The 26,706-nt window shown below is 51.3% G+C and overlaps 1 protein-coding gene across 4 annotated transcripts in view; it reads left to right on the forward strand.

Annotated features, from left to right (window-relative positions):
* LOC135506995 (lipopolysaccharide-responsive and beige-like anchor protein) overlaps positions 1–26,706 on the forward strand; it is a 373,235-nt gene that overhangs the window by 250,014 nt on the left and 96,515 nt on the right. For all 4 annotated transcript variants that reach the window (XM_064926445.1, XM_064926448.1, XM_064926447.1 and 1 more), the window contains 4 exons: positions 620–735; positions 1,053–1,165; positions 10,504–10,644; positions 13,862–13,981. In XM_064926445.1, coding sequence (XP_064782517.1) covers positions 620–735; positions 1,053–1,165; positions 10,504–10,644; positions 13,862–13,981 — 490 coding nt within the window. The remainder of the gene's footprint in view (positions 1–619; positions 736–1,052; positions 1,166–10,503; positions 10,645–13,861; positions 13,982–26,706) is intronic.

The following is a 26,706-nucleotide window of genomic DNA, read 5'->3' on the forward strand; positions in this document are numbered from 1 at the left end:
CGGCATCTAACCAGACAGCCCGGCATCTAACCCGACAGCCCGGCATCTAACCCGACAGCCCGGCATCTAACCCGACAGCCCGGCATCTAACCCGACAGCCCGGCATCTAACCCGACAGCCCGGCATCTAACCCGACAGCCCGGCATCTAACCCGACAGCCCGGCATCTAACCCGACAGCCCGGCATCTAACCCGACAGCCCGGCATCTAACCCGACAGCCCGGCATCTAACCCGACAGCCCGGCATCTAACCAGACAGCCCGGCATCTAACCCGACAGCCCGGCATCTAACCAGACAGCCCGGCATCTAACCAGACAGCCCGGCATCTAACCCGACTGCCCGGCATCTAACCAGACAGCCCGGCATCTAACCAGACAGCCCGGCATCTAACCAGACAGCCCGGCATCTAACCCGACAGCCCGGCATCTAACCCGACTGCCCGGCATCTAACCAGACAGCCCGGCATCTAACCAGACAGCCCGGCATCTAACCAGACAGCCCGGCATCTAACCAGACAGCCCGGCATCTAACCAGACAGCCCGGCATCTAACCCGACAGCCCGGCATCTCACCACACAGCCCGGCATGTAACCAGGCAGTGTGTGTTCTCCCTCCTCCAGGCGTATCTCCCAGGCCAGTCCCAAGCAGCTCTACAAGGCCTCCAACATGACCCAGCGCTGGCAGCGCAGAGAGATCTCCAACTTTGAGTACCTGATCTTCCTCAACACCATCTCTGGTAAGACCAGTGTTACCCCACTGTCACTGGACTGTCACCATAGGGAATGACAACACACCCAGCTATTATTAACATATGTGGTCAATGATGTAAATTATATAAACTCTGTGTGGCCAACATGGTTTCATCCTCCGACTTCATTTTCTTCATAGTTAGTAAAAATATATTCCACATTTAAGCTCTAATCGAAAAGGGAGTTTGGTGTCCAGACATTTAGATTACTAAACATGTTCGGTTCTAGAAGTTCGATGATGATGTTGACTAATTTGAGACTGTTGTGACCGCCCCCCCCCCCATGTCTCCCTCCCTCCCTCCAGGTCGTACGTACAATGACCTGAATCAGTACCCCGTCTTCCCCTGGGTCATCACGAACTACGACACAGGAGACCTGGACCTCACTCTGCCCAGCAACTACAGAGACCTGTCCAAGGTAACACACCCACGCACACTTAGGAAGAAAGAGACGCCTCGCTGAAGACAGGCTCTCTGGGACTAGCTGAGTCAGCGCTGATTGAAAGTCCTATAAGGCTATGAGGGAGTATGTAGGGGAGTTGTGGCTGGAATGATTAGCAGGCTGTTTGTTAATCACTGCCCACTCCCCTGGCCTGAGTAGTGGCTGTGTAATTGCGATTGATCATAGTTAAGTAAGACACCTCTTTAATCACTGGGTGATGATAGCCTCTGTACAACACACAGCAGAGAGGAAAGAACAGCTTCTCTCTCTCTCTCTCTCTCTCTCTCTCTCTCTCTCTCTCTCTCTCTCTGTCTCTCTCTCTGTCCCTCTGTCTCTCACTCTGTCCCTCTCTCTCTCTGTCTCTCTCTCTGTCTCTCTCTATCTGTCTCTCTCTGTCCCTCTCTCTCTGTCCCTCTCTCTCTCTCTCTGTCTCTCGCTCTGTCTCTGTCTCTGTCTCTCTCTCTGTCTCTCTCTCTCTCTCTGTCCCTCTCTCTCTCTGTCCCTCTCTCTCTCTGTCCCTCTCTCTCTCTGTCCCTCTCTCTCTCTGTCCCTCTCTCTCTCTGTCCCTCTTTCTCTGTCTCTCTCTCTGTCTCTCTCTCTGTCCCCCTCTCTCTCTCTGTCCCTCTCTCTCTCTCTCTCTCTCTGTCTGTCCCTCTCTCTGTCTCTGTCTCTCTCTGTCCCTCTCTCTCTGTCTCTCTCTCTGTCCCTCTCTCTCTCTCTCTCTCTCTCTCTCTCTCTCTCTCTCTCTCTCTGTCTCTCTCTCTCCTGTCTCTCTCTCTCCTGTCTCTCTCTCTCTCTCCTGTCTCTCTCTTTCTCCTGTCTCTCTCTTTCTCCTGTCTCTCTCTTTCTCCTGTCTCTCTCTTTCTCCTGTCTCTCTCCTCTCTCTGTCTCTTTCTCCTCTCCCTCTCTCTCTCTTTCTCCTCTCTCTCTCTTTCTCTCTCTCTCTCCTCTCTCTCTCATTCTCTCTTCTCTCTCTCTCTCTCTCTGTCTCTCTCTCTCTCTCTCTCCTGTCTCTCTCTCTGTCTCTCTCTTTCTCTCCTGTCTCTCTCTCTCTCCTGTCTCTCTCTCCTGTTTCTCTCCTGTCTCTCTCTCTTTCTCTCTCTCTCTCTCTCTCTCCTGTCTCTCTCTCTCTCTCTCTCTCTCCTGTCTCTCTCTCTCCTGTCTCTCTCTCTCTCTCTCCTGCCTCTCTCTCTCTCCTGCCTCTCTCTCTCTCTCTCCCTCTCCTGCCTCTCTCTCTCTCTCTCTCTCCTGTCCTCATACATAGGTTTGATTTGCTCCTAGCAGAACTCGGCTAAAATACCTTACCTTGAAAAAGTTGCAATATTTGTCCCTCAAAATAGTCAGAGTTAATCCAAAATATCATTTTATATATTCATTTTGGTGTTTTTACAGAGGAGTTCTTTTTTACATCTAAGATGTTTGGTGCAGTATTTCTCAACATCAACAAATGTGCATGAAAACTTGTCCTCTGTCGTTGAATGACAAACACTTCTTTGAAGAATGCCTACTGTTGACCAATCACCGACGAAGGGGCGTAGACTTCGGATACCGAACTTCAACAGGCCTAAAAAAAATGAAATGTGTGTGCCTGACCAGCCAGGGGGGGAAAATGCGGGGGGTACTCTTAGACGGTATCACTGCTTACACACCTATAGAGGAAGTCATGTAATACCAAGACTCCATTTTGTATTTGACCTGGACAGAAGTCTAAAATGTGCGGAACTCCATTATTTACTAATTGAAGTCACAGTCTTAAGTCCCCTCCCGCCGCTCCCTCTGAAGTAAAGGAATGCTCTCTACAGATGATTAAGCTTAGGACAGTTGAAGATGTCTTACTCCCCCCCTGATGCTTTTAAAACACACACACACACACACACACACACACACACACACACACACACACACACACACACACACACACACACACACACTTTTTTAAAAGGCCCATCTCCAAAGCCTGCCAGTTGCAGCAGCCCCAGAACGGCCATTAATTATGTGTAATGGCGCCCAATGGTGGGAGGACAGAAGATTACTTTGAGAGTGAGATGATGGAGCGCCCGTGTCTGGCTGAAGCCAAAATGGCTGAATAAATCAGCCGGGCCACAGGAAACAACAGGCATGTGCAGTAATGGACAGGCAAAGTATACCTGGAAATAATGCACTCTAGAGCCACACAGAGTTGGCCATTCACTTTTAATGGTGCGCCTGGCCCAGGTCTGCCCTGGCCGGCAAAGGATTCTGAGGTGGAGGTGGAATGCAGACGCGTCCATCTTGCTATGACTGAGGATGGATTCAGCTGGAGTGAATGCATGCTCTCTTGAGAAGACTTCTATGGCCTTTTTGTGTACTGTCATTGCCACAACTGCTTCTCGACTTCCATACACACCCACACACTCATCCTGTCATTCACATCAACACCGTCCGCCAAGCAGCCCTCCTTTGACCAGTCCTCCCATCGCCGTTTCTCTCGCTCTACCTCCCTTGTGTAGTGTTTCCCACCATGCAGCTGTGTACCCCCCTCGCTCTGTTTATTTGTGCTTCATTTTGCCCACGAGGCTGACACATGACAGCCATAGCAGCCTCTCTCCCCTCCTCCCTCCCCCTCATCCCCCTCTTCCTCCAGAGTTTGGACAGCTCAGCCTCTGTGCTCAGTCGAGCCTCAACGCCCCAGGGAGAGACTGAGCAGCAGAGAGAGGGAGGGAATGAGATAGAACAAGGGGAAGGAGGAGAGGAGTGTGGGCAGACTTTTTTGTTTCACCCCCTCTCTGCCTCTCCCTATCCCTCTACTCTCTCTGCCTCTCCCTATCCCTCTACTCTCTCTGCCTCTCCCTATCCCTCTACTCTCTCTGCCCCTCTCTATCCCTCTCTACTCTCTCTGCCTCTCCCTATCCCTCTCTACTCTCTCTGCCTCTCCCTATCCCTCTACTCTCTCTGCCTCTCCCTATCCCTCTACTCTCTCTGCCTCTCCCTATCCCTCTACTCTCTCTGCCTCTCCCTATCCCTCTACTCTCTCTGCCTACCCTATCCCTCTCTGCCTCTCCCTATCCCTCTACTCTCTCTGCCTCTCCCTATCCCTCTACTACTCTCTCTGCCTCTCCCTATCCCTCTACTCTCTCTGCCTCTCCCTATCCCTCTACTCTGCCTCTCCCTATCCCTCTACTCTCTCTGCCTCGCCCTATCCCTCTACTCTCTCTGCCTCTTCCTCTACTCGCTCTGCCTCTCCCTCTACTCTCTCTGCCTCTCCCTATCCCCCTCTACTCTCTCTGCCTCTCCCTATCCCTCTACTCTCTCTGCCTCTCTCTATCCCTCTCTACTCTCTCTGCCCCTCTCTATCCCTCTCTACTCTCTCTGCCTCTCCCTATCCCTCTACTCTCTCTGCCTCTCCCTATCCCTCTACTCTCTCTGCCTCTCCCTATCCCTCTACTCTCCCTCTCTCTCCTACCCTCTCTCTGCCTCTCCCTATCCCTCTCTACTCTCTCTGCCTCTCCCTATCCCTCTCTACTCTCTCTGCCTCTCCCTATCCCTATCCCTCCTACTCTCTCTGCCTCTCCCTATCCCTCTACTCTCTCTGCCTCTCCCTATCCCTCTACTCTCTCTGCCTCTCCCTATCCCTCTCCCTATCCTCTACTCTCTCTGCCTCTCCCTATCCCTCTACTCTCTCTGCCTCTACTCTCTCTGCCTCTACTCTCTCTACCTCTCCCTATCCCTCTACTCTATCTGCCTCTCCCTATCCCTCTACTCTCTTTGCCTCTCCCTATCCATCTACTCTCTCTGCCTCTCCCTATCCCTCTACTCTCTCTGCCTCTACTCTCTCTACCTCTCCCTATCCCTCTACTCTCTCTGCCTCTCCCTATCCCTCTACTCTCTCTGCCTCTCCCTATCCCTCTACTCTCTCTGCCTCTCCCTATCCCCCTCTACTCTCTCTGCCTCTCCATATCCCCCTCTACTCTCTCTGCCTCTCCCTATCCCTCTACTCTCTCTGCCTCTCCCTATCCCTCTACTCTCTCTGCCTCTCCCTATCCCTCTACTCTCTCTGCCTCTCCCTATCCCTCTACTCTCTCTGCCTCTACTCTCTCTGCCTCTCCCTATCCCCCTCTACTCTCTCTGCCTCTCCCTATCCCTCTCTACTCTCTCTGCCTCTCCCTATCCCTCTCTACTCTCTCTGCCTCTCCCTATCCCTCTACTCTCTCTGCCTCTCCCTATCCCTCTCTACCTCTCCCTATCCCTCTACTCTCTCTGCCTCTCCCTATCCCTCTCTACTCTCTCTCTGCCTGCTCCCTATCCCTCTACTCTATCTGCCTCTCCCCTATCCCTCTCTACTCTCTCTGCCTCTCCCTATCCCTCTACTCTCTGCCTCTCCCTATCCCTCTACTCTCTCTGCCTCTCCCTATCCCCTCTACTCTCTCTGCCTCTCCCTATCCCCCTCTACTCTCTCTGCCTCTCCCTATCCCCCTCTACTCTCTCTGCCTCTCCCTATCCCCCTCTACTCTCTCTGCCTCTCCCTATCCCTCTCTACTCTCTCTGCCTCTCCCTATCCCTCTACTCTCTCTGCCTCTCCCTATCCCTCTACTCTCTCTGCCTCTCCCTATCCCTCTACTCTCTCTGCCTCTACTCTCTCTGCCTCTACTCTCTCTGCCTCTCCCTATCCCTCTACTCTCTCTGCCTCTCCCTATCCCTCTCTACTCTCTGCCTCTCCCTATCCCTCTACTCTCTCTGCCTCTCCCTATCCCCCTCTACTCTCTCTGCCTCTCCCTATCCCCCTCTACTCTCTCTGCCTCTCCCTATCCCTCTACTCTCTCTGCCTCTCCCTATCCCTCTCTACTCTCTCTGCCTCTCCCTATCCCTCTACTCTCTCTGCCTCTCCCTATCCCTCTACTCTCTCTGCCTCTCCCTATCCCTCTACTCTCTCTGCCTCTACTCTCTCTGCCTCTCCCTATCCTCTACTCTCTGCCTCTCCCCCTCTACTCTCTCTATCCCTCTACTCTCTCTGCCTCTCCCTATCCCTATCCCTCTACTCTCTCTGCCTCTCCCTATCCCTCTCTACTCTCTCTGCCTCTCCCTATCCCTCTACTCTCTCTGCCTCTCCCTATCCCTCTACTCTCTCTGCCTCTCCCTATCCCTCTACTCTCTCTGCCTCTCCCTATCCCTCTCTACTCTCTCTGCCTCCCTCATCCCCCCATTCTCATTGAAGAGCGAGGGAGTGAAGGAAGGAGAGACGCGGGTCCGACCAATCTTTACTCCACCAGTTGTATTGATGCTGTTGACATGGTGTGATATCAGTGTATGACCAGTGGAGCGTGGCAGACTGCATCGTCTGGGAAAGGACAGCCACTCCGACGCTCGGTACTCCTCCTCTATTGGCTGCTCGTTTAGTTTGGTTCATCATAATCCCCCCCTTCTGATATCTCGTCCTTCTCTCTCTCCTCTTTTACTCAAGGTTGGAGCGTTGGGCCAGTAAACGAAAGGTTGCTGGTTCAAATACCGGAGCCGACAAGGTGTGCCGCTGTGCCCTTGAGCAAGGCACTTAACCCGAAATGCTCCAGGGTTGCTGTACAATGGCGACCCTGGCCGTGACCCCACTCCCTGCGGGTCTCTCAGGGAGAGTTGGGATATGCAAAAAAACACATTTCCGTTATACCCTTGTGTGTAAGAGGACAAATATACGCACCTCCCAAATGATGATTATTTTCAGTCTTCCCTGCTTCCCTCCCTCCCCCTCTCATGTCGTGCTCTGCTTTGTTAGAAACAGGTCATGCGAGAGCCCTGTGACATTGAGAGGCTGAAATTGCCAGAACGCCCGTGGGTCTCACACATTGTCGTGCGCGTGCGTGATCGCATGTCCTCACAAATGTATGTCCCTTCTGTCAGAGCGATTTCGTTCATACCCCGGGGCTCTTTCTCATCCTAAACTCTGACCTCGGCCTGACATGAAACGCCAGCCCAGAGATAACATTGTATTCACCACTATAAGGACACGGTCTTACACTAGACAACCTTAGTCCCAATCTAGTGCACTTCTTTTGGACGCTCCTTAGTAGTAGTGTGACGTTTGGGATGCACCCCTGCTCTGACGTTGAGAGCATTTTTAAACAGGCAATTTGGAAGGACTCCTGAAACGGGATGCTTGAACGAGGTGTTGACCTGGACAGGTTTGGGGTCCTGTATTTGCAATGTAGCAAAAACAACGCAGCTTTATATTGAGCGGTTCCAGGGCCCTTGTACTTTGGCACCGGGCGGGGGGCTAATGGGGTATTGATTTCAAGATGCGTCCCATATGTTTTCTGACACCCCTCAAACACCACGTCATTCTCACTGTTTAAATAGGACATTCTATATAAACAGTCCTCTCAAAACCACAGTTTGATTTATGTCTCAAGGCTCTCTGGCAAAGCTCAGACTGAGCCTTCCTAAATGAGCGATTTATTTAGTCAAATAATCCTTAAATGTGGAAACGTTGTAGTTTGTTGTATCACTGCTGACCCTTATAATTTGGAGAGATGTAATGGTTAACTATATGCTACTGTCTGGTTTCTGCCCATCTTGAGAGCATTTTTTGCCTTTGAATGTCACAAGGAAAGATTGTTTGTATTATCCGGTTGACGTTAGGTTTGGTTTCGGTTAACTGTTGAATGGTTTTATTTGTGTCTGTGATCAGAGTCCTTTGATAACATAAATCTCTATTTGATCTGCAAACGGTATATCAACACAATGTGTTACTGTATGATGCATTTCCTGTTGTTCCAATATGTTCGAGGATTTTGCGTCACGTAAAAGATTACACATCACCGACACCATCTTGTATAGTTTTTATTTTATTTAACTAGGCACGTCAGTGAAGAACAAATTCTTATTTACAATGACAACCTACCCGCCCAAACCCGGATGACGCTGGGCCAATTTGTGCACCGCCCTATGGATCTCCCAATCACGGCCAGTTGTGATACAGCCTGGAATCGAACCAGGGTCTGTAGTGACGCCTCCAACCTAGTTGAGTGGCTATGGGTAGCAGTTGGCTAGCATAGTACTTTATAAGTGTAAGCTAATTCTATGGTGTAATAATGATGCTAAAATAACCATTTCTCAACACCTTCCTAGTCTACATTCTGGATGAACAGATAAAACCGTTATCCAAGATTAAAGTCTCCCATATTCTCCTCTTTGAAGCAGTAACACCATCTAACTCTGTCCATGGTTTATTCTAATCTCATTCCCATTCAAAATCTAATTAAAAACCACCATAGCAGCTCATTTATCCGAGCGCTCGTCAAAGCACTATTCGCAGGCACCGCCTGAACATATTAGCCCAATGGGCAGCGTTCACTGGATCAGAGCACACCTCACCGGGGACGGGCCTGATGTACGACGCTGTCACCACCGCTCTATTGTACCGCCGCCCTCCTCGCCGCGCATCGCTCTCCACCCGGACGTAATTTACAGCAGTAAACAATGTAGAGTGTAGAGCACTCTCTCTCGTTCCCTCTCTCGTTTTCTCTCCTCTATCTCTCCCTCTCTCGCGCTCTCTCTCCCTCTCTCGCGCTCTCTCTCGCGCTCTCTCTCCCTCTCTCGTGCTCTCTCTCCCTCTCTCGCGCTCTCTCTCCCTCTCTCGCGCTCTCTCTCCCTCTCTCGCGCTCTCTCTCCCTCTCTTGCGCTCTCTCTCCCTCTCTTGCGCTCTCTCTCCCTCTCTCGCACTCTCTCGCCCTCTCTCGCGCTCTCTCTCCCTCTCTCTCCCTCTCTCGCGCTCTCTCTCCCTCTCTCGCGATCTCTCTCCCTCTCTCGCGCTCTCTCTCCCCTCTCTCGCGCTCTCTCTCCCTCTCTCGCGCTCTCTCTCCCTCTCTCGCGCTCTCTCTCCCTCTCTCGCTCTCTTTCTCTCTCTCGCTCCCTCTCTTGCGCTCCGCTCTCTCGCGCTCTCGCTCTCTCGCTCGCTCTCTCGCTCTCTTTCTCTCTCTCCTGCTCTCTCTCTTGCTCTCGCTCTCTTTTCTCTCTCTCCTGCTCTCTCTCTTTCTCTCTCTCTCTCTCTCTCTCTCTCGCTCTCTCTCTCTCGCTCCCCCTCTCTTGCTCCCCCTCTCCCCTCCCTCTCTCTCTCTCTCTCGCTCCCCCTCTCTCTCCCGCTCTCCCCCTCTCTCTCTCTCTCTCGCTCCCCCCTCTCCTCCCCCTGTCTCTCGTGCTCTCTCTTTTATTCTCGCTCTCATTGCAGTGGACTCGGTCTCTTTTTTTTATTTTATATTCCTCTTCCAGCCTTTTCTTTTTTTAATGAGCTCTACGTTATTACGGCAATAAATCAGTCCAATCGTTGTACTGTATAATTCAGTGTGTGTACTCCCACCCCCAGTAGCCCTGGGTAAGCCAATAGTGTGTCACTGTCAGCACAGCCCAGCACACTGTGTCGGCATGAGGCGGTGTGTGTGTTGGCGTGTGTGTGTTCCTGTTCTTTTCCAGTTGTTGGAGTATAAGGAAGGTAATTGGGTACGGTCTTGAATGGGTGCACCCTTGGATACAATCAGACACACACACCACTACACCCACCATTACACCCACCCGACACAGTAACAGCAGCATCAGATCAATAGCCTCCCCCAGCCTGGACGAGGCCTCCCATGACAGCACTATGATATGAGAGAGGGCCTATCGATCCACCAGCCAGTGCTTCATCTTCAAAAGGCCATCATTCCATTACCATTGATCAGAGAGGAGGTGTGTTTGGAGCGAGGGATGAAGAGGAGGAGGAGGAGGGCTAATAGAAGACTAATAAAAATTGAACGGGTAAAAAAGTGATTTCTATAAATGAGCATTTAAATAATAAGCCAGGCTCAGCCAGGTATTGGTTTCTCTGAGATCAATGGGAAATTAATGCAACTGATCCATTTTTTTAGACCCACAATGGAGGCTGCTTCTCCTGACTAGTATATTAGCTACAGATGAATAAAAATGGAAGAAGGAACCTCCCGGCCCTTGCTATTGATGTTCCTAGGCCTCCTTTCATCGCAACACATTCGTTCTCTCTGACAGACTAGCCGCAGGGGGTTGTGTTTCAGGGCTATGAAGTGAAATGCTGTTGGAATGGATTGATCCTCAAAACAACACAGCATCTAATATTCATTCGACGAACGCACAAAGGTTACTAACATCATTTGAATATATAGGCCCTGTGTTTGACGCAAAGTCTGCTCTCTGAAAGCTAAAAGAGTTCAATGTACCATGTTATAAAATGCTTCTTCTTTTTGTACAGCCACTCTTTCTCTCTGTTTCTCTTTTATCTCCATCTCTATCCGTGTCTATCAGTCTCTGTTGTAATAACGTTGTCTTTCTCCTCCTAGCCTATTGGTGCCCTGAACCCCAAGAGGGCGGCGTTCTTCAACGACCGCTATGAATCCTGGGAGGACGACCAGGTGCCCAAGTTCCACTACGGAACCCACTACTCCACCTCCTCTTTCACCCAGATGTGGCTGCTGCGCATTGTAAGTTAACTGCCCCCCAACTATATCCACCCCACCTACCCCCAGGTAGCCTAGCGGTTAGACCGTCGGGGCCAGTAACCGAAATGTCACTGGTTCCAATATCCGAGCCGCCGAGGTGAAAAGTCTGTCGACGTGTCCTTGAACAAGGCACTTTACCCAAATTTTCTCCAGGATTGCCGTACTGCCATGGCTGACCCTGTAAAACAACACATTTCACTGCACCTATCGTACTGCTATGGCTGACCCTGTAAAACAACACATTTCACTGCACCTATCGTACTGCCATGGCTGACCCTGTAAAACAACACATTTCACTGCACCTATCGTACTGCTATGGCTGACCCTGTAAAACAACACATTTCACTGCACCTATCGTACTGCTATGGCTGACCCTGTAAAACAACACATCACACTGCACCTATCGTACTGCTATGGCTGACCCTGTAAAACAACACATTTCACTGCACCTATCGTACCCTGCTTTCACTGGATGACCCTGTAAAACAACACATTTCACTGCACCTATCGTACTGCTATGGCTGACCCTGTAAAACAACACATTTCACTGCACCTATCGTACTGCTATGGCTGACCCTGTAAAACAACACATTTCACTGCACCTATCGTACTGCTATGGCTGACCCTGTAAAACAACACATTTCACTGCACCTATCGTACTGCTATGGCTGACCCTGTAAAACAACACATTTCACTGCACCTATCGTACTGCCATGGCTGACCCTGTAAAACAACACATTTCACTGCACCTATCGTACTGCTATGGATGACCCTGTAAAACAACACATTTCACTGCACCTATCGTACTGCTATGGCTGACCCTGTAAAACAACACATTTCACTGCACCTATCGTACTGCCATGGCTGACCCTGTAAAACAACACATTTCACTGCACCTATCGTACTGCCATGGCTGACCCTGTAAAACAACACATCACACTGCACTTATCGTACTGCAATGGCTGACCCTGTAAAACAACACATTTCACTGCACCTATCCGGTGAAAATGTCTCGCTTGTAAAGATATATATTTATTTTTTTCGACACATTAACATTGCGAAATACTTATTTTGACCTCAATGGTTCAACTTGGTCCATTTTAAGGTTAAATGAAAGTACTAAATCCCACCATGATGTGTATAGAATAGGATTTAGGCTTTCATTTTTTGTCACTGCTTTATGAAAAATAGATTACATTTATAAATGAATGCATTACAGTTGCCACCTCCCCGTCATGGTGTAATATTTACTACCTATTGATCATTAGACTTGTAGCCCCATTGCAGCTAATTGTTGTTTTGTCATTGGCCATGGATTCATAGAGAGTCAGGTTGATTTATGTCACAGTGAAATACAGGCTCCATCTACACACTAACGTATGCACAGCGGATTGTCCCTGGCTGGCCTTGGTTATTTCTATGTTGTGCTGCTCGTAACACAGAGAAGCAGCACGCCGAAGCTACATTCATAACGTGTTTATTTCTGTGTGTCTTTGCAACATAAGAGGAACTCAGAAATTATATTTTCTTAAATGAAGTCTTCAATTGAACTATGTAATGAGGGGCTATTATTCTGTACTTTCTGCTTTGAAACTACTCAATCTAAAGATTTCATGAAGTTCTCTTTCTCCCACATGGTGCTTTTGATAGTGTTTTGTTATATTGGTCACTGTATGTAACCCTCATACAGCCGATATCAGACAACACTCTCTGTTCCATCCACAGGGGACCATTCTGCCATACAGGGAGGGAGTCTAACCTTCTTCCAGGGCCCTTGAATTGTCCTGTAATTGTCCCTGTAGCTCCCTATGGAAACAACCATTGATCCCATCACATCATTAGCTGGTTTATTACTGGCTTATTATAAATCCACTTTACCAAATGCCTTTCAATTCAAGTGTCAGCGTATGGATGGGATAGGAAGCCCAAATGAACACTAGGGCAGACCTTAAAAGTCCCGGTCCTGTATTCAAAATCATCTGAGTAAGAGTGCTGATCTAGAATCAGGTCCCCCGTCCCCTGTCCATATAATCATATTCATTATGAAACTGATCCTAGATCAGTACTCCTACTCTGAGTTCATTTTGGACTCTGTCCTAATTGTCCGTGTAGTTTCCTGTGTAGTTGTAGTTGTGTTAGCCTGGCTAATTGTGTCCATCTCACTCGGGGGCTATTGTTTCAGAGGGACGGTCTGTTGTTTCAGAGGGACGGTCTGTTGTTTCAGAGGGACGGTCTGTTGTTTCAGAGGGACGGTCTGTTGTTTCAGAGGGACGGTCTGTTGTTTCAGAGGGACGGTCTGTTGTTTCAGAGGGACGGTCTGTTGTTTCAGAGGGACGGTCTGTTGTTTCAGGGGGACGGTCTGTTGTTTCAGGGGGTCTGTTGTTTCAGGGGACGGTCTGTTGTTTCAGGGGGACGGTCTGTTGTTTCAGGGGGGCGGTCTGTTGTTTCAGAGGGACGGTCTGTTGTTTCAGAGGGACGGTCTGTTGTTTCAGGGGGACGGTCTGTTGTTTCAGGGGGGCGGTCTGTTGTTTCAGGGGGGGCGGTCTGTTGTTTCAGGGGGCGGTCTGTTGTTTCAGGGGGCGGTCTGTTGTTTCAGGGGGGCGGTCTGTTGTTTCAGGGGGGCGGTCTGCGGTCTGTTGTTTCAGGGGGCGGTCTGTTGTTTCAGGGGGCGGTCTGTTGTTTCAGGGGGCGGTCTGTTGTTTCAGGGGGCGGTCTGTTGTTTCAGGGGGCGGTCTGTTGTTTCAGGGGGCGGTCTGTTGTTTCAGGGGGGCGGTCTGTTGTTTCAGGGGGGCGGTCTGTTGTTTCAGGGGGGCGGTCTGTTGTTTCAGGGGGGCGGTCTGTTGTTTCAGGGGGGCGGTCTGTTGTTTCAGGGGGGCGGTCTGTTGTTTCAGGGGGGCGGTCTGTTGTTTCACCATGGGCCAGCATCCCTTTAGAGCACTTTTGACACCCTGTAGACTGGATTAAGTCTGTTTTGAGGGGGTATACTCAGTGTACACATTCAGACTCATTTTACCATAGTATAAAAATGCTTAATCATAAGGATATGGGGTCAAATGCAATTTCTTCTTCTCCTTTTTCTCAAATGTACAGTACACTACAGTGTCACAGCACACTATTAGGAGGATATGTGGATAACTGATCATTCTCTCTTTCTTCTTCTCTCATTCTCTTCTCTCGTTCTTCTTCTCTCATTTTCCAGGAACCCTTCACCACCATGTTCCTCAACTTCCAGGGAGGGAAGTTTGACCATGCTGACCGCACCTTCTCCTCCGTGTCCCGAGCCTGGAGGAACTGCCAGAGAGACACGTCCGATGTCAAGGTAGCGACTCACACACACCCACACACACAATGCCGCCACCTCCTCACTGTGGAGCTAGCTGTTAAATGACAGTGTACCAGAGTATCGACTAGAGAGGGCCTATGCAGTCTGCACACTCCTCTGGACGTTCACACACACCGAGACCGTCAACACCTCCAGACCATTCAGCAGCCCGCCAGTGTGGGGAGAGGCCACCACTGTCCAGGGAACATACTAGGATAGGAGGAGAGGCCACTACTGTCCAGAGAACATACTAGGATAGGAGGAGAGGCCACCACTATCCAGGGAACATACTAGGATAGGAGGAGAGGCCACCACTTTCCAGACCCCAGGAGACAGGGAACATACTAGGATAGGAGGAGAGGCCACTACTGTCCAGAGGAGGCTAGGATAGGAGGAGAGGCCACTGTCCAGACCACCATACTAGGATAGGAGGAGAGGCCACTACTGCAGGGAACATACTAGGATAGGAGGAGAGGCCACCACTGTCCAGACCCCAGGAGACAGGGAACATACTAGGATAGGAGGAGAGGCCACCACTGTCCCCCAGGGAAGGGAACATACTAGGATAGGAGGAGAGGCCACTACTGTCCAGACCCTAGGAGACACATACTAGGATAGGAGGAGAGGCCACTACTGTCCAGACCCCAGGAGACAGGGAACATACTAGGATAGGAGGAGAGGCCACCACTGTCCAGGGAGACAGGGAACATACTAGGATAGGAGGAGAGGCCACATACCCCAGGAGACAGGGAACATACTAGGATAGGAGGAGAGGCCACCACTAGACCACAGGGAACATACTAGGATAGGAGGAGAGGCCACCACCCCAGGAGACAGGGAACATACTAGGATAGGAGGAGGAGAGGCATACTACCACTACTGTCCAGACCCCAGGAGACAGGGAACATACTAGGATAGGAGGAGAGGCCACTACTGTCCAGACCCTAGGAGACAGGGAACATACTAGGATAGGAGGAGAGGCCACTACTGTCCAGACCCCAGGAGACAGGGAACATACTAGGATAGGAGGAGAGGCCACTACTGTCCAGACCCAGGAGACAGGGAACATACTAGGATAGGAGGAGAGGCCACTACTGTCCAGACCCCAGGAGACAGGGAACATACTAGGATAGGAGGAGAGGCCACCACTGTCCAGACCCCAGGAGACAGGGAACATACTAGGATAGGAGGAGAGGCCACTACTGTCCAGACCCCAGGAGACAGGGAACATACTAGGATAGGAGGAGAGGCCACTACTGTCCAGGGGAGACATACTAGGATAGGAGGAGAGGCCACTACTGTCCAGACCCCAGGAGACAGGGATAGGAGGAGAGGCCACATAGACCCCAGGAGACAGGGAACATAGGATAGGAGGAGAGGCCACTACAGGGAACATACTAGGATAGGAGGAGAGGCCACTCCAGACCCCAGGAGACAGGGAACATACTAGGATAGGAGGAGAGGCCACTACTGTCCAGACCCCAGGAGACAGGGAACATACTAGGATAGGAGGAGAGGCCACTACTGTCCAGACCCCAGGAGACAGGGAACATACTAGGATAGGAGGAGAGGCCACTACTGTCCAGACCCCAGGGATAGACAGGGAACATACTAGGATAGGAGGAGAGGCCACTACTGTCCAGACCCCAGGAGACAGGGAACATACTAGGATAGGAGGAGAGGCCACTACTGTCCAGACCCTAGGAGACAGGGAACATACTAGGATAGGAGGAGAGGCCACCACTGTCCAGACCCTAGGAACATACTAGGATAGGAGGAGAGGCCACTACTGTCCAGACCCTACTAGGAGACAGGGAACATACTAGGATAGGAGGAGAGGCCACTACTGTCCAGACCCCAGGGAGGAGACACTACTGTCCAGAACATACTAGGATAGGAGGAGAGGCCACTACTGTCCAGACCCCAGGAGACAGGGAACATACTAGGATAGGAGGAGAGGCCAGACTGTCCAGACCCCAGGAGACAGGGAACATACTAGGATAGGAGGAGAGGCCACTACTGTCCACTACTGTCCAGACCCCAGGAGACAGGGAACATACTAGGATAGGAGGAGAGGCCACTACTGTCCAGACCCCAGGAGACAGGGAACATACTAGGATAGGAGGAGAGGCCACACTGTCCAGGAACATACTAGGATAGGAGGAGAGGCCACCACTGTCCAGACCCTAGGGAACATACTAGGATAGGAGGAGAGGCCACTACTGTCCAGACCCCAGGAGACAGGGAACATACTAGGATAGGAGGAGAGGCCACTACTGTCCAGACCAGGAGACAGGATAGGAGGAGAGGCCACTACTGTCCAGGAGACAGGGAACATACTAGGATAGGAGGAGAGGCCACTACTGTCCAGACCCCAGGAGACAGGGAACATACTAGGATAGGAGGAGAGGCCACTACTGTCCAGACCCCAGGAGAAGGGAACATACTAGGATAGGAGGAGAGGCATACTAGGATAGGAGGAGAGGCCACTACTGTCCAGACCCCAGGAGACAGGGAACATACTAGGATAGGAGGAGAGGCCACTACTGTCCAGACCCTAGGAGACAGGGAACATACTAGGATAGGAGGAGGAGGATAGGAGGAGAGGCCAGGGAGACAGGGAACATACTAGGATAGGAGGAGAGGCCACTGTCCAGACCCCAGGAGACAGGGAACATACTAGGATAGGAGGAGAGGCCACTACTGTCCAGGGAACATACTAGGATAGGAGGAGAGGCCACTACTGTCCAGACCCCAGGAGACAGGGAACATACTAGGATAGGAGGAGAGGCCACTACTGTCCAGACCCCAGGAGACAGGGAACATACTAGGATAGGAGGAGAGGCCACCACTGTCCAGACCCCAGGAGACAGGGAACATACTAGGATAGGAGGAGAGGCCACTACTGTCCAGACCCCAGGAGACAGGGAACATACTAGGATAGGAGGAGAGGCCACCACTGTCCAGACCCCAGGAGACAGGGAACATACTAGGATAGGAGGAGAGGCCACTACTGTCCAGACCCCAGGAGACAGGGAACATACTAGGATAGGAGGAGAGGCCACTACTGTCCAGGGATAACTAGGATAGGAGGAGAGGCCACTACTGTCCAGACCCTAGGAGACAGGGAACATACTAGGATAGGAGGAGAGGCCACTACTGTCCAGACCCCAGGAGACAGGGAACATACTAGGATAGGAGGAGAGGCCACTACTGTCCAGACCCCAGGAGACAGGGAACATACTAGGATAGGAGGAGAGGCACTGTCCAGGGAACATACTAGGATAGGAGGAGAGGCCACTACTGTCCAGACCCCAGGAGACAGGGAACATACTAGGATAGGAGGAGGCCACTACTGTCCAGGGAACATACTAGGATAGGAGGAGAGGCCACACTGTCCAGACAGACAGGGAACATACTAGGATAGGAGGAGAGGCCACTACTGTCCAGACCCCAGGAGACAGGGAACATACTAGGATAGGAGGAGAGGCCACTACTGTCCAGACCCCAGGAGACAGGGAACATACTAGGATAGGAGGAGAGGCCACAGGGAACATACTAGGATAGGAGGAGAGGCCAGAGACCCCAGGAGACAGGGAACATACTAGGAGACAGGGAACATACTAGGATAGGAGGAGAGGCCACTAGGATAGGAGGAGAGGCCACTGTCCAGACCCCAGGAGAACATACTAGGATAGAACATACTAGGATAGGAGGAGAGGAGCCACTACTGTCCAGACCCAGGGAACATACTAGGATAGGAGGAGAGGCAGGAGACAGGGAACATACTAGGATAGGAGGAGAGGCCACATACTGTCCAGACCCTAGGAGACAGGGAACATACTAGGATAGGAGGAGAGGCCACTACTGTCCAGACCCCAGGAGACAGGGAACATACTAGGATAGGAGGAGAGGCCACTACTGTCCAGACCCCAGGATAGGAGGAGAGGCAGGGAACATACTAGGATAGGAGGAGAGGCCACTACTGTCCAGACCCCAGGAGACAGGGAACATACTAGGATAGGAGGAGAGGCCACTACTGTCCAGACCCCAGGAGACAGGAGATAGGAGGAGAGGCAGGGAACATACTAGGATAGGAGGAGAGGCCACTACTGTCCAGACCCCAGGAGACAGGGAACATACTAGGATAGGAGGAGAGGCCACTACTAGGATAGGAGGAGAGGAGAGGCCACTACTGTCCAGACCATACTAGGATAGACAGGGAACATACTAGGATAGGAGGAGAGGCCACTACTGTCCAGACCCCAGGAGACAGGGAACATACTAGGATAGGAGGAGAGGCCACTACTGTCCAGACCCCAGGAGACAGGGAACATACTAGGATAGGAGGAGAGGCCACTACTGTCCAGACCCAGACCCCAGGAGACAGGGAACATACTAGGATAGGAGGAGAGGCCACTACTGTCCAGACCCTAGGAGACAGGGAACATACACTGTCCAGTCCAGACCCCAGGAGACAGGGAACATACTAGGATAGGAGGAGAGGCCACTACTGTCCAGACCCCAGGAGACAGGGAACATACTAGGATAGGAGGAGAGGTCCAGACCCCAGGAGACAGGGAACATACTAGGATAGGAGGAGAGGCCAGTCCAGACCCTAGGAGACAGGGAACATACTAGGATAGGAGGAGAGGCCACTACTGTCCAGACCCTAGGAACATACTAGGATAGGAGGAGAGGCCACTACTGTCCAGACCCTAGGAGACAGGGAACATACTAGGATAGGAGGAGAGGCCAGTCCAGACCCCAGGAGACAGGGAACATACTAGGATAGGAGGAGAGGCCACTACTGTCCAGACCCCAGGAGACAGGGAACATACTAGGATAGGAGGAGGGCCACTACTGTCCAGACCCCAGGAGACAGGGAACATACTAGGATAGGAGGAGAGGCCACTACTGTCCAGACCCCAGGAGACAGGGAACATACTAGGATAGGAGGAGAGGCCACTACTGTCCAGACCCTAGGAGACAGGGAACATACTAGGATAGGAGGAGAGGCCACTACTGTCCAGACCCCAGGAGACAGGGAACATACTAGGATAGGAGGAGAGGCCACTACTGTCCAGACCCCAGGAGACAGGGAACATACTAGGATAGGAGGAGAGGCCACTACTGTCCAGACCCTAGGAGACCACTACTGTCCAGGGAACATACTAGGATAGGAGGAGAGGCCACTACTGTCCAGACCCCAGGAGACAGGGAACATACTAGGATAGGAGGAGAGGCCACTACTGTCCAGACCCTAGGAGACAGGGAACATACTAGGATAGGAGGAGAGGCCACTACTGTCCAGACCCCAGGAGACAGGGAACATACTAGGATAGGAGGAGAGGCCACTACTGTCCAGACCCCAGATACTAGGAGGAGGAGGCCACTACTGTCCAGACCCCAGGAGACAGGGAACATACTAGGATAGGAGGAGAGGTCCAGACCCCAGGAGACAGGGAACATACTAGGATAGGAGGAGAGGCCAGTCCAGACCCTAGGAGACAGGGAACATACTAGGATAGGAGGAGAGGCCACTACTGTCCAGACCCCAGGACCCCAGACAGGGAACATACTAGGATAGGAGGAGAGGCCACTAGGATAGAAGGAGAGGCCACCACTGTCCAGACCCTAGGAGACAGGGAACATACTAGGATAGGACTGTCCAGACCCCAGGGAACATACTAGGATAGGAGGAGAGGCCACTACTGTCCAGACCCCAGGAGACATACTAGGATAGGAGGAGAGGCCACTACTGTCCAGACCCCAGGAGACAGGGAACATACTAGGATAGGAGGAGAGGCCACTACTGTCCAGACCCCAGGAGACAGGGAACATACTAGGATAGGAGGAGAGGCCACTACTGTCCAGACCCCAGGACAGGGAACATACTAGGATAGGAGGAGAGGCCACTACTGTCCAGAGGATAGGAGGAGAGGCCACTACTGTCCAGACCCCAGGAGACAGGGAACATACTAGGATAGGAGGAGAGGCCACTACTGTCCAGACCCCTAGGAGGACAGGGAACATACTAGGATAGGAGGAGTGGCCAGGCCACAGGGAACATACTAGGATAGGAGGAGAGGCCACCACTGTCCAGACCCCAGGAGACAGGGAACATACTAGGATAGAAGGAGAGGCCACTACTGTCCAGACCCCAGGAGACAGGGAACATACTAGGATAGGAGGAGAGGCCACCACTGTCCAGGGAACATACTAGGATAGGAGGAGAGGCCACTACTGTCCAGACCCCAGGAGACAGGGAACATACTAGGATAGGATGTCCAGACCCCAGGAGACAGGGAACATACTAGGATAGGAGACCACTACTGTCCAGACCCCAGGAGACAGGGAACATACTAGGATAGGAGGAGAGGCCACCACTGTCCAGACCCCAGGAGACAGGGAACATACTAGGATAGGAGGAGAGGCCACCACTGTCCAGGGAACAGGGAACATACTAGGATAGGAGGACCACTGTCCAGAGGAGACCACTAGGATAGGAGGAGGCTGTCCAGACCCCAGGAGACAGGGAACATACTAGGATAGGAGGAGAGGCCACTACTGTCCAGACCCCAGGAGACAGGGAACATACTAGGATAGGAGGAGAGGCCACTACTGTCCAGACCCCAGGAGACAGGGAACATACTAGGATAGGAGGAGAGGCCACTACTGTCCAGACCCCAGGAGACAGGGAACATACTAGGATAGGAGGAGAGGCCACCACTGTCCAGGAGACATACATACTAGGATAGGAAGGAGAGGCCACTACTGTCCAGACCCTAGGAGACAGGGAACATAGGAGGAGAGGCTGTCCAGGATAGGAGGAGAGGCCACCACTGTCCAGACTAGGATAGGAGGAGAGGCCACCACTGGACCCCAGGAGACAGGGAACATACTAAGAACATACTAGGATAGAGGAGAGGCCACTAGACCCCAGGAACAGGGAACATACTAGGATAGGAGGAGAGGCCACCACTGTCCAGGGAACATACTAGGATAGGAGGAGAGGCCACCACTGTCCAGACCCCAGGAGACAGGGAACATACTAGGATAGGAGGAGAGGCCACTACTGTCCAGACCCTAGGAGACAGGGAACATACTAGGATAGGAGGAGAGGCCACTACTGTCCAGACCCCAGGAGACAGGGAACATACTAGGATAGGAGGAGAGGCCACTACTGTCCAGACCCTAGGAGACAGGGAACATACTAGGATAGGAGGAGAGGCCACTACTGTCCAGACCCCAGGAGACAGGGAACATACTAGGATAGGAGGAGAGGCCACTACTGTCCAGGGAACATACTAGGATAGGAGGAGAGGCCACCACTGTCCAGGGAACATACTAGGATAGGAGGAGAGGCCACCACTGTCCAGACCCCAGGAGACAGGGAACATACTAGGATAGGAGGAGAGGCCACTACTGTCCAGACCCCAGGAGACAGGGAACATACTAGGATAGGAGGAGAGGCCACTACTGTCCAGACCCTAGGAGACAGGGAACATACTAGGATAGGAGGAGAGGCCACTACTGTCCAGTCCAGACCCCAGGAGACAGGGAACATACTAGGATAGGAGGAGAGGCCACTACTGTCCAGACCCCAGGAGACAGGGAACATACTAGGATAGGAGGAGAGGCCACTACTGTCCAGACCCCAGGAGACAGGGAACATACTAGGATAGGAGGAGAGGCCACTACTGTCCAGACCCCAGGAGACAGGGAACATACTAGGATAGGAGGAGAGGCCACTCACTGTCCAGACCCCAGGAGACAGGGAACATACTAGGATAGGAGGAGAGGCCACTACTGTACTAGGATAGGAGGAGAGGCCACCACTGTCCAGACCCCAGGAGACAGGGAACATACTAGGATAGGAGGAGAGGCCACTACTGTCCAGGGAACATACTAGGATAGGAGGAGAGGCCACTACTGTCCAGACCCCAGGAGACAGGGAACATACTAGGATAGACCACTACTGTCCAGACCCTAGGAGACATACTAGGATAGGAGGAGAGGCCACCACTGTCCAGACCCCAGGAGACAGGGAACATACTAGGATAGGAGGAGAGGCCACTACTGTCCAGACCCCAGGAGACAGGGAACATACTAGGATAGGAGGAGAGGCCACCACTGTCCAGACCCCAGGAGACAGGGGAACATACTAGGATAGGAGGAGGAGAGGCCACTACTGTCCAGACCCCAGGAGACAGGGAACATACTAGGATAGGAAGAGAGGCCACTACTTTCCAGGAGACAGGGAACATACTAGGATAGGAGGAGAGGGTGGCATCAGTCTCTACAGACTGGTTACCTTTTAGTTGTGATAAGTGTTTTGATAAAATTGTCTTTCTGTGTGGAAATAAACACACTTTAGTTTGTTTGTCGTTGATGGATATCTATTGACAGTGATATCAGATTTTGCTTATAATAAATAAGAATATGTTCTTAATATGCTCTTCAAAGCTAGGGAGTCAAATGTCAACATTATCTTCCAAACGTATTCCAAACCAACATTCAACGTTCAAATTCCACCCTTTTCATTGAATTAGCTTAAAGCCTTCTCAAAGGCCCCTCTTCTCTCCCTCTCATCACCGGAGAGAGAAAGTGGCTAATCTAATGAGCAAACAAACACACTGGTCTAAAAACAACAAGCCCACTTCCTCACATCTTAAACCTCTCCACTCTACAAAACCTGACCTCAAACTGAAGGTCGGCCATTTTACGAGGCCTCTGGCTTCCATGGGGTCGACCCGAGGAGGCCTGGTGTAAATTTGTCCAGTCTGCGGTGGGGGCCGGGGGTCTCCTTCAACCCCCCCCCGGCCCCTCTTAACAAGGTGGGGGAAATACAGGGCCCTCCCCGCTACACTCTCTGCCCCGGTCCCTCCATTATGTTCAGTGGCCCCTGCTCTACTGTGGTCAGAGGCCAGCCTCTGTGATCCCCAATCCTGTCCTGTCACGGGTCACTGCAGGGGTCCCAGGCCACCACCTGTCCAGACCCCAGGGTCACAGGAACATACTACACCAGTACACTTCACACAGTACACACACACACACACACACACACACACAACGATGCCTTTGGGCTAAGGCAAAAGGTCAGGAGGGGTCAGGGGATTGTGGCCGGAGGTCATCACGGTCTCTCCTACGCTACAGACAGACTGGACTGGCGTCTTTAACCTGTTATCACCACTTTATGCACTGGGATACAAAACAAACTACGACTTTTTCCCCCTTTAGAAGGAATAGAAGGTTCTTAGAGTTTCCTACAATAGTCCTGAAGCTAAAGCTAAATGGTGTACTTAGCATGCTAAATTGATACATCTCATTTGTAACTCTTCTATGTTAACAAGGTGAATGAGATCATCCATGCGAGGAAAGAATGTTATGTTATTTTGACGTAGCTAAACTCAACTCAGCATGGAAGCTGTGCAGTGTTGAGCCTGGTCCTGTGTGTTTTGATGTAGAGTGGGGCTCTTGTGGTTGATCCACTGTGACAGGTCTAGACTGAGACCAAACTAGATTCTCTCTCTCTCTCTCCCCCTGGGCTTTTGCAATCAAGTGTTACCGGTAATGCGAGCCATATGTTTTATCATTGGAGGCGAAGCGCAATCAACCGTCAACTCCTTCCAACTCCCCCAGTCACCACTCCACCCGACCCAGGCCCAAAGAGCAGGCCAAGTCTACATTTGAAACAAGATGGCTGCCTGTACTCATAAATGTTTTAAGAGCGTGGGTCACTTGTTAAAAGCTTAGGGTTGGGGCCTTAGAGACCCAAACTGTAGCAGAGGATTGGTCTGACCCGCCATAAACCCCAAGCCCAGTGGAGAGGAGGCCCAATGTTCTGACCCGCCATTTACCCAAAGCCCAGTGGAGAGGGGGCCCAATGTTCTGACCCGCCATCGACCCAAAGCCCAGTGGAGAGGAGGCCCAATGTTCTGACCCGCCATCGACCCAAAGCCCAGTGGAGAGGGGGCCCAATGTTCTGAACCGCCATCGACCCAAAGCCCAGTGGAGAGGGGGCCCAATGTTCTGACCCGCCATCGACCCAAAGCCCAGTGGAGAGGGGGCCCAATGTTCTGACCCGCCATCGACCCAAAGCCCAGTGGAGAGGGGGCCCAATGTTCTGACCCGCCATAGACCCAAAGCCCAGTGGAGAGGGGGCCCAATGCTCTGACCCGCCATCGACCCAAAGCCCAGTGGAGAGGGGGCCCAATGTTCTGACCCGCCATCGACCCAAAGCCCAGTGGAGAGGGGGCCCAATAGGCTAAAGGTTCAATTCAAGGCTGACTGAAGGAGGGGGGAGGAGGCAGGGCAGCTGGGGGGGGGGGGGGTAGAAGGATTCGTTTGAACCTTTGATCAGTAGTCTCTGAAGCTTTCATGGTTGTATGACATGGATTGGTTGTGATGACAGAACATGTGCTTGGCTCTTTCTCTCCTGACTGAGCTCCCCTCCGGTCCATCTGTAGGTTTGGATATGTGGTTATGGACTGACACAGGGTATCTCTCCGGCTCGCTACCGCCCCATGTCTCGGGTTACCACCCACACAACACATCTAGAGGAAATTGACTGGCATCCTGTCTCATCATGTATTTATCTCCATCCTGTTGGACGCAGTGAGGACTGGTCTCAGGTCTGAGCTTGATTGATAGACAGCCTTCCAGGGATTCTGTGTGTGTTGTTGTGTGCGTGCATGCGTACATGTGCGTACATGCGTGCAGCCCTTACAGAACATCTCATCACATGCGCTGACCAGTTCCCAGCTCCTACCTGTAGCCTCTTTGCCAGTATGTATTTGCATGTCAGCTTGTCACACACAGCCATGTCACAGGGAGACGAGGACATGACCGATGGGTGTTGACTCTGGTCTGGTCATCCCTGATGTCAGAATGTCACCCTGTCTCTCTCTCTGTCCATCAGGACAGTGACCAGTCAGCAGGCCCAGTCACACTGTGTTCTGTCAAACAGTTCAGGGTCTTGTTCATTAAGTCCTACCGTAGCAAAACCTTGACATTCCGTTTTGTACGTTTTGTGGCAACTGAACACGACCAAGGAGACGGTTCACTGGTTCAGCTCTCGTCAGACAGAACTGGGTTGTGTTCATTAAGGTTAGGGTTACACACACTGTAGCAAAAACATTTTGCAACTGCAAAAAAATCCCAAATGTTCCTTATTGGACAAGTTCCGTTTCAGACAAGTAGTAACTCCCCGTCTCACTCTGTTTTCTTACGTTTTGTGCCAACTGAACACGACCCAGGACACGTTACAAGACAACTGCTCCTCAATGCTTTATTAACAGGTTATTTTATATGGACTTACTCACTCATTAGCTATTGTTTTATAGTGGTATCAAATGAAGAGTTATACCTGTGTTGTGGCTTGTCTTCATACTTGCGGTGCTCTGTTTATATACTGGCTGTGGATGTATCATGTTGAAATATGAGTGCTCGCTCCATACGTAAATCCATGGTTCAATTCCCTGCTGTGGAATATGGCCGTAGTTCATGTTTGACACTTGTTATGTTGATGGGTAGGTTCAGTATATCACGAGGGGTAGATGTACGCTGATTAAACACAGGATTGACATTGGGTGTCGTGCTGTTGTTTGTTGTAGGTATCAGGAGGCCCCCGGGAAGTGGGTTAATTCAACACGCGCTAACATTGTCCAGTCTTACCAGTTAGTTCCACTTGCCCACACACACTCCTAACGACGTTAGTGTTTTATTTCTGTTTGCGGGATGGCAAAGATTTATCACCATATGTTTTGGTTTGCCCCATAATCTAAACGTTTGTGTCTTTCTGTATATGAAGGCATTTCATACACATTGAGGCTGAGCTATGGTTTGTTAGAAATGAAGCCGGGTTTAAGGTTTACACCCTCAAGGTCTTAACAATCGAGCTCTTCAGTTTACACGAACGTTGATGTTTTTTCGGGGCCCATCGTGAAATGTCATAATTCCATAACGAAGTGTTCAACTGTGCACAGACACACAATCACATTCGGGTGAGTTCTGTGACCTGTCGCTCCTTCTAATCCTTCAGAAAATCCTTTGAGAAGCATAGAAAATAGAACATCATATATTCTGTTTGGCGCTCTACGATTACAGACAACCCCCCTTTCAGAAGCGTGGAAACCCCAGCGCACACGCACACGCACGCGCACACACACACACAAAAGGTTTTGATGCCTTTTATCGGCCTGCCTGCTTGCAGCGTGGTAGCAGGCAGGCAGCAGATGAGCAGTCTGAAATGTAATTTCCATGAGTAATGGCACAGCTCAAGTGTTGCGACTAGCTTCTGACTAGCTGTCTGAGGGACGACAGTGGCAGTCCCAGATTAAAGGACCTTCCACACACACACACACACACACACACATCCACATGCGTTCTAAATGTACTTTACACCGTGTCTTCTCTCTCTCTTTCTTTCTGTTAATGAACTCTCTCTCTCTCTAAACTGTAGCTTCTCTCTCTGAAGGTCACAGTCCCCTGTTCTTTCTACCTGGCTGTCATGATGTGGGTCCTCAGTAGTCACATTCTAATGTAGTGTCCCACACACTGAGACTGGAGGCTGTATCACAGAGCATCTTGTCAGTGTTATTCGAATGATGAAATGGCTTACTGTGATACTGTTCTCCCTAACTAAAAGGGTTGATTTATTGACTACAAATGTGACAAAACTATTCTAGAATGTACTGTACATGAACGTGACATTACTT

The sequence above is a fragment of the Oncorhynchus masou genome, chromosome 20, assembly GCF_036934945.1.
Source record: "Oncorhynchus masou masou isolate Uvic2021 chromosome 20, UVic_Omas_1.1, whole genome shotgun sequence".
Classification (NCBI taxonomy): Eukaryota; Metazoa; Chordata; class Actinopteri; order Salmoniformes; family Salmonidae; genus Oncorhynchus; species Oncorhynchus masou.